Source organism: Acipenser ruthenus, chromosome 23, assembly GCF_902713425.1.
Source record: "Acipenser ruthenus chromosome 23, fAciRut3.2 maternal haplotype, whole genome shotgun sequence".
Lineage (NCBI taxonomy): Eukaryota > Metazoa > Chordata > Actinopteri > Acipenseriformes > Acipenseridae > Acipenser > Acipenser ruthenus.
The window spans coordinates 105,000-115,817 of NC_081211.1; the positions used below are offsets into that span (position 1 = coordinate 105,000).

The 10,818-nt window shown below is 50.6% G+C and overlaps 1 protein-coding gene across 3 annotated transcripts; it reads right to left on the bottom strand.

Annotated features, from left to right (window-relative positions):
* Window positions 1–474: 474 nt before the first annotated feature.
* On the bottom strand, window positions 475–10,512 carry LOC117413347 (polyadenylate-binding protein 4-like). 3 transcript variants are annotated; one of them, XM_058997301.1, is made up of 14 exons: window positions 9,708–10,511; window positions 6,872–7,065; window positions 6,243–6,358; window positions 5,383–5,522; window positions 5,033–5,127; window positions 4,648–4,785; window positions 4,303–4,398; window positions 3,890–4,159; window positions 3,627–3,717; window positions 3,078–3,200; window positions 2,643–2,761; window positions 2,447–2,537; window positions 2,119–2,249; window positions 475–1,042 (listed from the first exon to the last, which is right to left on the bottom strand). In XM_058997301.1, exons 1-14 carry the CDS (start codon window positions 9,910–9,912, stop codon window positions 935–937), a joined length of 1,917 nt encoding a protein of 638 aa, XP_058853284.1. In that variant the 5' UTR covers window positions 9,913–10,511; the 3' UTR covers window positions 475–934. The 3 variants fall into 3 exon arrangements, with proteins under 3 accessions (XP_058853284.1, XP_058853285.1, XP_058853286.1); XM_058997302.1 differs by lacking the exon at window positions 3,078–3,200 and having other exon boundaries at window positions 9,708–10,512; XM_058997303.1 differs by lacking the exon at window positions 6,872–7,065 and having other exon boundaries at window positions 9,708–9,885.
* Between the last annotated feature and the right edge of the window lie 306 nt (window positions 10,513–10,818).

Consider the following 10,818-nt stretch of genomic DNA (forward strand, 5'->3'; position numbering starts at 1 on the left):
TACAATGCTTCCCTATGCTTTACCATACCTCTCTGTGCTTTACAATGCTTCCCTATGCTTTACCAGACCTCTCTGTGCTTTACAATGCTTCCCTATGCTTTACCACACCTCTCTGTGCTTTACAATGCTTCCCTATGCTTTACCATACCTCTCTGTGCTTTACAATGCTTCCCTATGCTTTACCAGACCTCTCTGTGCTTTACAATGCTTCCCTATGCTTTACCAGACCTCTCTGTGCTTTACAATGCTTCCCTATGCTTTACCAGACCTCTCTGTGCTTTACAATGCTTCCCTATGCTTTACCATACCTCTCTGTGCTTTACAATACTTCCCTATGCTTTACCAGACCTCTCTGTGCTTTACAATGCTTCCCTATGCTTTACCAGACCTCTCTGTGCTTTGCTCTGAGTTCCTGTCTGAGAAGGCGTCTGTGTTTTATTCTTCTAAAACATAAACAGTCACAGAAGAAAGACGGGCAGGTGAATCATTTCATTTCTTTATTGTGAAAGTCATTCATCACACAGACCAGGCTTAACCCAATCCTGGCCAAAACTCCACCAAACAACCTTTCAACCAGAAAACACAAAAACACACACAAAAAAAAACACATTCTCCTTTATTTACTCTCGCTCTCTGAAAAAAAATGTTTTTTTGTTTTATTTTTCATATAGATTTGTCCTGGCCACAGGGAAATAAATAATTGTTAAAACAAATCTTTAACCCTTGTCAATTGATTTTGCTTTAATATATATTTAAATATCTTTGTATATTATTTTTACATTTACTAAAATAGAATTTAAAAGAACGTTTTGTATCCTTCAATAAGTTAATGCAGTTCTCCACGATTTCTGCCAGTCTGTGATGTGCTCCGGCATTCTGGCTGAGCGAGGGGCTCCCTGCTGTACGATGGGGGTCTCACACGGGCTCCTCACTGTTAGGAGGTGGCGGCGGGGGTTGGGGTGGCCGTGGGGAGGACCCCCACTTTCTGGGTTGCGTCCTTTTTGGCCTGGTGAGCCTGCAGCACAGCCACGGCCTCCTCCACCTGCGTGGGACAGCGGGTAAGAGAGCCATTACACACAGGCTTCAGCTCCCGGAGCAATGCTGAAACACACCGAGAAAACATTGCAGGACACACATGCTGTGGGCTTGGGTAGGGGCGGAGTTTGGGCTTGGTTAGGGGTGGAGTCTGGGCTTGGTTAGCAGTGGAGTCTGGGCTTGGTTAGGGGTGGAGTCTGGGCTTGGTTAAGGGTGGAGTCTGGGCTTGGTTAGGGGTGGAGACTGGGCTTGGTTAGGGGTGGAGTCAGGGCTTGGTTAGAGGTAGAGTCTGGGCTTGGTTAGGGGTGGAGTCTGGGCTTGGTTAGCAGTGGAGTCTGGGCTTGGTTAGGGGTGGAGTCTGGGCTTGGTTAGGGGTGGAGACTGGGCTTGGTTAGGGGTGGAGACTGGGCTTGGTTAGGGGTGGAGTCAGGGCTTGGTTAGAGGTAGAGTCTGGGCTTGGTTAGGGGTGGAGTCTGGGCTTGGTTAGCAGTGGAGTCTGGGCTTGGTTAGGGGTGGAGTCTGGGCTTGGTTAGCAGTGGAGTCTGGGCTTGGTTAGGGGTGGAGACTGGGCTTGGTTAGGGGTGGAGTCAGGGCTTGGTTAGAGGTAGAGTCTGGGCTTGGTTAGGGGTGGAGTCTGGGCTTGGTTAGCAGTGGAGTCTGGGCTTGGTTAGGGGTGGAGTCTGGGCTTGGTTAGAGGTGGAGTCTGGGCTTGGTTAGAGGTTGAGTCTGGGTTTGGTTAGGGGTGGAGTCTGGGTTTGGTTAGGGGTGGAGCCTGGGTGCAGTTAGGGGTGGGGTCTGTTTTTTGGGATGTGGTTTTGGGGGTTTGGTTAGGGGTGGAGCCTGGGTGGGGTCTGTTTTTTGGGATGTGGTTTTGGGGGTTTGGTTAGGGGTGGAGCCTGGGTTCAGTTAGGGGTGGGGTCTGTTTTCTGGGATGTGGTTTTGGGGGTTTGGTTAGGGGTGGAGCCTGGGTTCAGTTAGGGGTGGGGTCTGTTTTCTGGGATGTGGTTTTGGGGGTTTGGTTAGGGGTGGAGCCTGGGTGCAGTTAGGGGTGGGGTCTGTTTTTTGGGGGTCTGGGTTTGGTACCTTGGAGCGCAGTGACTCGTGGGACTCCAGCATGTGCAGCAGCTCCGAGTTGTCGATCTCCAGCAGCATGCCGGTGATCTTACCAGCCAGGCTGGGGTGCATGGACTGGATCAGAGGGAAGAGACGCTCCCCTGCGGGGGGGAAGAGACACAGGGAGACACTGTCAACAAACTGGACACTGGACCAGCACTCAGAAACCAAAATCACAAGCGCTTCGGCTAGGGCGTTCATCAGAGACACTGAAATGAGAAGACACCGAGTCAAGCAGGCGAGTGTTTCGTCCAGCGATCTATATCTCTCACTGCCTCTGTCACTCTCTCTCACTCACCCAGCATCTGTTTCTGCTCCTGGGGGGGTGCTGCTGCCAGCATGGAGGCTGTGAGGGGCTCCTGCCCCTGGACGAGCACAGCCGGCTGAGTCTGAAAAAAAAAAAGTTACCCGCTGACAATATGTACTGCAGAAATGGCATGCATCACATATTGTTAGTAGCATGCTGATTGGCTAGCTAACAGTTCTGCCCCTACCTGCTGCATGCTGATTGGCTGAGCGCTCCGGACTGTGGCGGCGTATTTGTAGGGCGGGACTGCACGGGGGGCGGGGCCAGTAACAGGGAGGCGGGGTCCCAGGGGCTGACTGCCGGCCACTATGGAAAGAGGGAGAGTGAGAGAGCAAGCAAATCTACACAGAAGCACAAGTCTGCTAATGTAAAACCTTGCGCGTGTTTATCCACTGTGCTGCTGTTCCCAGTGCAGCCCCCTCAATACTGCACTCCTCTAACCCAGCAGAGCGCCAGCACGCTGCAGGCACGTGTCTCAAACCTTTCATTTCAGAAGTTACACGGCAGGAGCTTTCTACAGGTCTGTAAAGTGTGTAAATCTGCTCTGTGTCGTTTGGAGCAACGTGATTTCACAGAGGACCGCCCCCCCCCCCAACTCTCCTCCCCAGTCCCCCCTCCTCACCCCCTCTATGTGCTCCGGTGGGGATGACGCGGGGCCCCTGCATGTTGCTGCTGGGTCCCAGGTGTCTCAGGCTGGGTCGGGGGCCGGACTGGCGCAGGGCGTTGGGCACAGACTGGTACCCACCTGGGAGGGAGGGGGAGAGGGCAAACTAGAACATTTACCAACAAGAGGCCCTTCAACACATCAGCGCTCATCCGGTTCAGACTGATCTCAAAACTTCAGTCGGGTCTGAAAGGATCCCTGTGGTTCAGCATCAACAGTGTGGCTAGGTAACCCTTGGTAACCCTGGGTAACCCTTGGTAACCCACTGATTCACACCCTAATGCCATGACTCAGAAACCTCTAATCTGACAAATCAACAGCTGCTGCTCTGCAGCCAATTGAAGAAGGGCAACGCTGTCCTGGATCAGTTGACGCACACTTTAAACTTGACTTCTGAATTGTAATTATCATTTTGTTTAGGTTTCCCAGCTTTCTGCAGGCAGCAGCGAGACCCTCTGTTTTGCAGAGGTATATCAAATGAGGTCAATACAAGGTCATGTGTCTCACCTTGAGGCCTCCCTCCCTGCTGCTGCCAGCGCGGGCTCGGTCTCACCTGGGCCAGCTGGTTAGGGGAGTAGTAGGTTGCTCTGTTCTGCGCCTGAAGGGAGAAACACACACAGAATCAACACAACACACACCTATACAGAGTCTCACAAATCAACACACACACACACACAGTGCCTGTGGCTACACCTTCTAAAAGTTCACCTCGGTAAACCTGCACAGTAATTCTACAGTGTCACCCTCCCTGCAGTGCCTCCCTCACTCACCTGGGGCAGGGCTGGCATGAAGTAGCCTCCGGCCGGCTGGAACTGGTTGAGGATGGTGTTGGCTGGCATGGCCCTCATGCCGGCGATGCGCTGCATGTACTGGTTGGTGAGGTGGGCCTTGCGCTCCTCCTTGCGCTGAGCCAGCGCCACGTACAGCGGCTTGGAGCCCACGATGCGCCCGTTCATCTCCGTCACCGCCTTGGTGGCCTCCTCCGGCGACGAGAAGCACACGAACCCGAAGCCCTTTGAGCGGCCCTCCTCCAGCATGACCTGCGCACAGCACGAGGGGAACGAGGGGTTAATACAGAGCGCTGAGACAAACAGACCCTCCTCCAGAGACCTGCACACTCTCACACACACGCACGCACGCACACGGACCCTCCTGAGGCCCCTCTGCTGATCCCCCTCCTCACCTTGGTGCTCGTGATGGAGCCAAAGGGGATGAACTCCTGGCGCAGTTTCTCATCATCGATGGTGTCGTCCAGATTCTTGATGTAGAGATTCACACCCTGAACACAAGGACAAGGCGTTATTAACGTGCACACCACAGCAGGCTCTATAAGAAACGTGCTCATTCATTATAACTATTCTTTTGGATTTAAGGAAACAGAACATGTTTGTAAGTGTTAGGTGGCTCTAATGAAGCTCTTTGAGTGACACACACACCCCGACACAGAAAAGAGAACGTGCATGAGAACGAAACCCACTCTCAGCACTCCCTTACCCTCCCCTATCCCCCCCTCCCCTCCCCTCCCTACCTGGTAGCGGCTGATCCTCTCCTGCTGCAGCTGCTCGAACCTCCTCTTCAGCTCCGCCTGCCGCTCCACCTTCTTCTGAGCACGCCCCACGAACACCAGCTTCCCACCGAGCTCCTTCCCATTCATCTCCTCCACCGCCTGGGAGAGGGGCGAGAGGAGAGGGGTGGGTGAGACTGGACCACAGACCGGTCCAGGTTTTACTACCAGCTTGATTAGCCCCAGTGTGTGCAGGTAGCAGGCTCAGGTGTGTCTTATTAAACTCACAGTGAAAACCAGGCATGGATTAAACTTATTTTCCATCCCTGCACTGTCAAAACGACGCAATGTGCAGCGGTGTGCAGGCAGCGTAAGGTAATTCACTTCATGCTGTGCAGGTGACTCCCACCTTGCTGGCGTCCTCGTGCTTCTCGTAGCTGACGAATCCGAAGCCTCTTGACTTGCCCGTGGCGTCGGTCATCACCTTCACACTCAGGGTCTTACCTGGGCAGGTGAGAGAGAGAGGTCAGCGCAGCACTCACTGCTCACAATCACAATCAACTGCTTGCAATGCATCCCGTGGAGAACACGACCCTGTTCTGATCCGTTCAGGTTTATTTTACACGGTAGGAATTATACTTTTGTTCTCAAGCTAGTGCAATTCATTTGTATTCAAGAATATCGAATGCTATGAAAAGCCACGTTCATCCCAGCACTAATAATAATGCTAGTCAGAGCGGCTGCTCCCCCTTCAGTTACCGTAGGCGTTGAAGAGCTCCTGCAGCGTCTCGTCGCTCATGTCGTCCCCGAAGTTCTTCACGTACACGTTGGTGAACTCCTTGGCTTTGGCCCCCAGCTCCGCCTCCCGCTCCTTCCGAGACTTGAACCGGCCCACGAACCTGCAAGGAACGGGGGCACAAACCAGCACTGACAAGGGGGTCACCGACAGAGAGAGAGACCCCCACACCAGCACTGACAAGGGGGTCACCGACAGAGAGAGAGACCCCCACACCAGCACTGACAAGGGGGTCACCGACAGAGAGAGAGAGAGACCCCCACACCAGCACTGACAAGGGGGTCACCGACAGAGAGAGAGAGAGAGACCCCCACACCAGCACTGACAAGGGGGTCACCGACAGAGAGACCCCCACACCAGCACTGACAAGGGGGTCACCGACAGAGAGAGAGACCCCCACACCAGCACTGACAAGGGGGTCACCGACAAAGAGAGAGACCTCCACACCAGCACTGACAAGGGGGGGTCCCTGTCTGGCTTACCTGCCCATCCCAGATCTAGGTTTTCAGGGGTATCTATAAGTTAATATGCACAGGTGACTCCAGACTACAAATGACACACATACTTCAATTCAATATTCAACACTGATGATGCAGCGATTGCTTTTGCTAAACAGTGGGCTTGAAGCCGGAGATGCATTCGCTACCTCACGGTGTGCAGTGGGCGATACTAAGGACCTGCACATTTCTCTTTGTACTTGAACACTATGATAAAGAGCACACATGTGATGTTTTCTGTGCTACTTGCTTTTGAACAGCAAAGTGCTCTGGATGCACGATTGCTAGCAGTCTGACGCCGGCTCAGCGGACAGCGAGACACTCACACCTTGCGGTCGTTCAGCAGCATGCCGTTCATCTTCTCGATGGCCCGGTCCGCAGCATCCTGCGTCTCAAAGTGGACGAAGGCGTAGCCCTTGGAGCCGTTCTCATCACACACCACCTGGAACGGACCAGAACCAGGGGTCCGATTAGAGACCAGCGCTAGCTGTCTGGAGCTTCATTCAAACACACTGTGTCCAGCAAGTCTTGAGAAATAGCAGTGTGGGTTTAAACAGACAAGGGTGTTTAGTGTAGGGTGTAACAACAGGGAGGGAAATAAGACTCCCGTTGCATGGCAGTTTGATCCATTCCTGGTTTTCCTACAAGTTTAATAAGACAAACCTGAGCTTGTTACACTTATACACACAGTGGCTAATCAAGCTCGTAGTAAAACCTGGAATGGGTGAAACTGCTGTGCAGTAGGAGTCTTATTTCCATCCCTGAGGGAGTCGGGGCGAGGGTGCGTATGGGTCAGGGAGAGGATGCGTGCGTGTGTGTGTGTGCGTGCAATGCTCTGTTTCTGTCCTGCTTGAATGCTTCGTCTCTTTCTTGTCATTGATTTTTACACTGTGTTATTTCTCTTGCCAGGACCCCCTTGCTCATGAGATGTGTATCTCCAGGCTGTGGGATCTACCTTGCAGGACAGGATGTTCCCGAAGGCGGAGAAGGTATCGTACAGAGCCTTGTTGTCGATGGACTTGTCCAGGTTCTTGATGAACACGTTGCCAACCCCCGACTTCCTCAGGGAGGGGTCTCTCTGCGACCACATGATGCGGATCGGCTTGCCCTTGACCACGTCAAAGTTCATGGTGTCCAGAGCTCTCTCAGCTAGGGAGGGGTGGGGGGGGGGGGGGACAGTCAGTGAGGGGGGGGCACACCTCTCTCTCTCTCACACACACGCAAGCAGTGCAACTGGCAGGGGTTAGGGTGTCAAAGTTAAAGCAGGTTTCACAGACCCCATGTCGCAATAACCCTGCACTCCCTAATGCTACCTCAGGTAAGGTAGGCTGGTGTTACCTGAGGGTCTGCGAACGTTAAACGTTAACTATGAATGTGAAATTGCATCTCAGTTTGATCCATTCCTGGTTTACACTTTGAGTTTAATAAGACACACCTGTGCTGTGTTACCTGCACACTGGGGCCAGTCACACTTGTATTAAAACCTGGAATGGGTGCTGTGCAACAGGAGTCTGAATATATGTTTTAGCCTCTTGCTTCGTGTTACGGTTGACCTGAGTGGTCCCTGACACAGTCGGTTGACTCTACTTGGTAAACCGTTCCAGGCGCTGTTGTCCAGCAGCAGAGGGGTTAATGTCGTAAACCATAACGAACTCTGCTGCTACACCCCACAGCTTCGACACCGACTTCCAGCACAAAGCACAAGTATTTCAGATGTTTCACAAATAGGCAGCTCAAACAATTAAAACTGATCAGCTGCTTGCCTTTCTTGCAATGTAGGAGCTGAACTGGGGTGAGCAGCACACTGATACCTGGAAGTGCCTTGTGTCCCTGGGGGACTTCGACGCGGTGCAGTTTTTCAGAGAGGCAGGAGCCCAGGCTTCCACAGCGCTGGGTTTATTTATAGTCTAGCAAGGGGTCCTTCAGAGGAATGTGCTGCAGAGGAATGCAGTTTAACACGACCCGATGACCGGGGCACAGCGAGAGACAGCAACAGCAGGACCGCACTGCCAAACGCAAGCCTGCTTCAGTGCGCAGGGGGAAAAACATCAACAAGCAACCAATGCAACTTCTGCATTCGCAAAGTATCCCAAACGCTGGAGTTCAGAAAGCAAATGAACGCAGAACCCCTCCTCTCCCCAGCGGCATTCATGCATACCCTGCATTGCAGGAATAACAAGAATAATAATAATAATAATAATAATAATAATAATAATAATAATTCTCCTAGAACCCGACGCAATGGCTTGATTGGCTGTAACTGGATTCAGGTTGCTAAGGTTAGGTCAGCAGGGAGGCGTTGTCGACTCCCCTCCTCCCTCCTCCCTCCTCCCTCCTCCCAAGCTCAGGTTGAACCCTGATGAAAAGAGTGCAGGCGTGAATATCACATCTTCTGCTTTCTGACTGACTGAGATTTCATGTTTTTATTTTACCTGTTCGTTTATCGTCTGGTCTTGTTTTCGTCAGGCTTTTTACTTTATTGATCGTGAATCGCTTTGAGCTGGAAGGAGCTATGTGAAACATTTAGATTGACTGATTTTCTTTTTTTTTTGGGGGGGGGGGTGGGTTATGTATTGAAAACTGGACTGGGTGAAAGTCTGTGCATCTTTATTACATAGTAATAAATTAAATGACTCCCATGGCACTGCCGTTTAAGCCACTGCAGGTTTTAGTGTGAACCTAGACTGCTTGCTCCTCCTGCAGTGCTAACTTGCAATGAAGGCTCACAGTTGAAAACCCTGGGATGGATCACACTGCTCTGCAACGGGAGTCTTGCATGATTCGGGACAGGCAGGGTGGGTTTCAGCACACCTGTTAGTCGAGGCATTCCAAAAACACACCAGAGATGGAAATAAGCCTCCTATTGCATAGCACTTTCACCCATTCCAGGTTTTGACACAAGCTCGCTTAGCCACAGTGTACAGGTAGTAAGTTCAAGAGATTCTTATTAAATCACAGCAAAACCAGGAATGGATGACACTGCTATGCAGTGGGAGTTATTCCCATCCCTGCACACAGACAAATAAAAGGAGTGCAGCAAACAAAACAAGGCAAACCATGGTCACAGTGTAAGCATAGCAACGTGCAGAACGGCCTGGCACATTTCCAATGGAAGTGTGTTTTGCATGCCTACCAATGAACTGCATTAATCATGCTGGCGTGTGATCTGTGTCTTTCCAGCTCGAGTGTGTTCAAGAGGGGGTTTGCAGCTTCCTTCACCCCAAAAACCAACGAGGAGGAAAATCAAAATCGTCGGGTTTATTTGAGGAACTTGAGCCCCTTTGTTGTCGGCGTGTGTGAGCCTGCATGAGTGGCACAGCTCTTCATCACCGTGAGCTCTCACCACACACAGCACTGAGACTCGCTCCTCCTCCTCCCCTCAGCACCAACGAAGCCCCTCCAGAACTCAGTCCGCTTGGAATACGGACCCAGTCCGGCTGCTGAGGGTGGGGTGTGCATGTACAGAGAGGTGTGTTTATGTACAATCCCACAGTGTCGCAGTCAGGAGTCCGCTCCAGGTTTTACTGTGAGCTGTACAGCTGCAACACAAGCGCAGGTTATTGTGAATGAAACTCACAGAAATACCAGGAATGGCTCAAACGCACTGTTTGAATGTTATTCATTTTTACTGATGCAGGTACAGTGTTATGCGATCCCAGTTGAGAGAGATGAGTCCGGCTGTCGCTTACTGGTTACCAGTTCAGCTCAAAACATACCAATACATGACAGCTATTAAACAACCATAGCAATGCAGACACACACACACGCATGCTGGCTGCTGGCAGTCTTACCATCTGCTGGCTGTTGAAAGTTGACATAGGCATAGCCCAAGGAGCGTCTGGTGATCATGTCGCGACAGACTCGGATAGACAGCACCGGCCCCGCTGGGCTGAACTTCTCGTAGAGCATTGCTTCAGTAATATCGGGGTGCAGGTCGCCGACATAGAGAGAAGCCATTGGATAGCTGGTCGCGACCGCCGCCGCCGCCGCGTTCATGGTAAATACTGAAAACGAGTATAGATTGTGTTTAATTTAAAAATGTTTGAACTTTTGATATGCAGGTGTTTTTTTTTTTGGCTAAGTTGTCTTTTAATTTTAAAAGGCTGGGCTAAATTATATATTTCAACAATACAAACGAGCGCTTACTAACTATTATAAGTAAGTATTCCTAGTGTGCAAGTAAACGAATATAAGAAGCGGTGAGGCCAGCAGCTGCGGTGCTAAAGAGCCTGAAGAAACTTCTCGAATTAGGAAAGCGTGTAATCCGAAGGAACTTTTCCTTCTTTTAAAATTAATAAAACTTCAGACGGTCGTAGCCTGAGGCCTGCTGTACGTGAACTTAATCAAAAAAAAAAAAGGAGACAGTTTTATTTATTTTTGCGATTTTTTTTTAATTTTTATTTATTTTATATTGTAATTATATATTTTTTTAGTTCCGGTATATTTTTTTAATGTTTTTTTGTAATTATAATTTTTTTTTAAAAGACGTTTTTAGTATTTTTTGTATTTTTTTTTATTTTTTTAGTTGTTAAAGAGAGCGTTTAAACACTCACTAATACTATGGCCCGGAAGAAAGAGACTCGCCGAGCAAAGCGTGGACACTTTATAGAGTGACCGCGGAAATAATACGCGCAGGGTCAAGAGCAGCGAATCGCACTGTCGGCACTGCGGGAATATGAAAGCCGCCGAGCCGCTCACACTGCGGGGCTGAACCGGCTGCAGCGCCATCTGCAGGTGGGAGGAACGTTATAGAGACACACCTCTTAAAAGAATGTATTTGTTATCGATATATTTATGTGTTAATGTACCTTGATATTCCAGAGGGCACTGTCACAATCCGTAATCACACAGCCACACGGTATTATTATTAGTTTATAGGGGCAGCAGTGTGGAGTAGTGGTT

What these genes read in the sequence shown, in the direction of transcription:
- LOC117413347 (XM_058997301.1), bottom strand. Translation starts at nt 9,912, where the DNA reads ATGAACGCGGCGGCGGCGGCGGTCGCGACCAGCTATCCAATGGCTTCT. An exon ending in GGAGCTCTTCAACGCCTACG is followed by an intron (nt 5,128 to 5,382) that starts GTAACTGAAGGG and finishes TCACCTGCCCAG; the next exon opens with GTAAGACCCTGAGTGTGAAG. An exon ending in GCTCCATCACGAGCACCAAG is followed by an intron (nt 4,160 to 4,302) that starts GTGAGGAGGGGG and finishes TGCTGTGCGCAG; the next exon opens with GTCATGCTGGAGGAGGGCCG.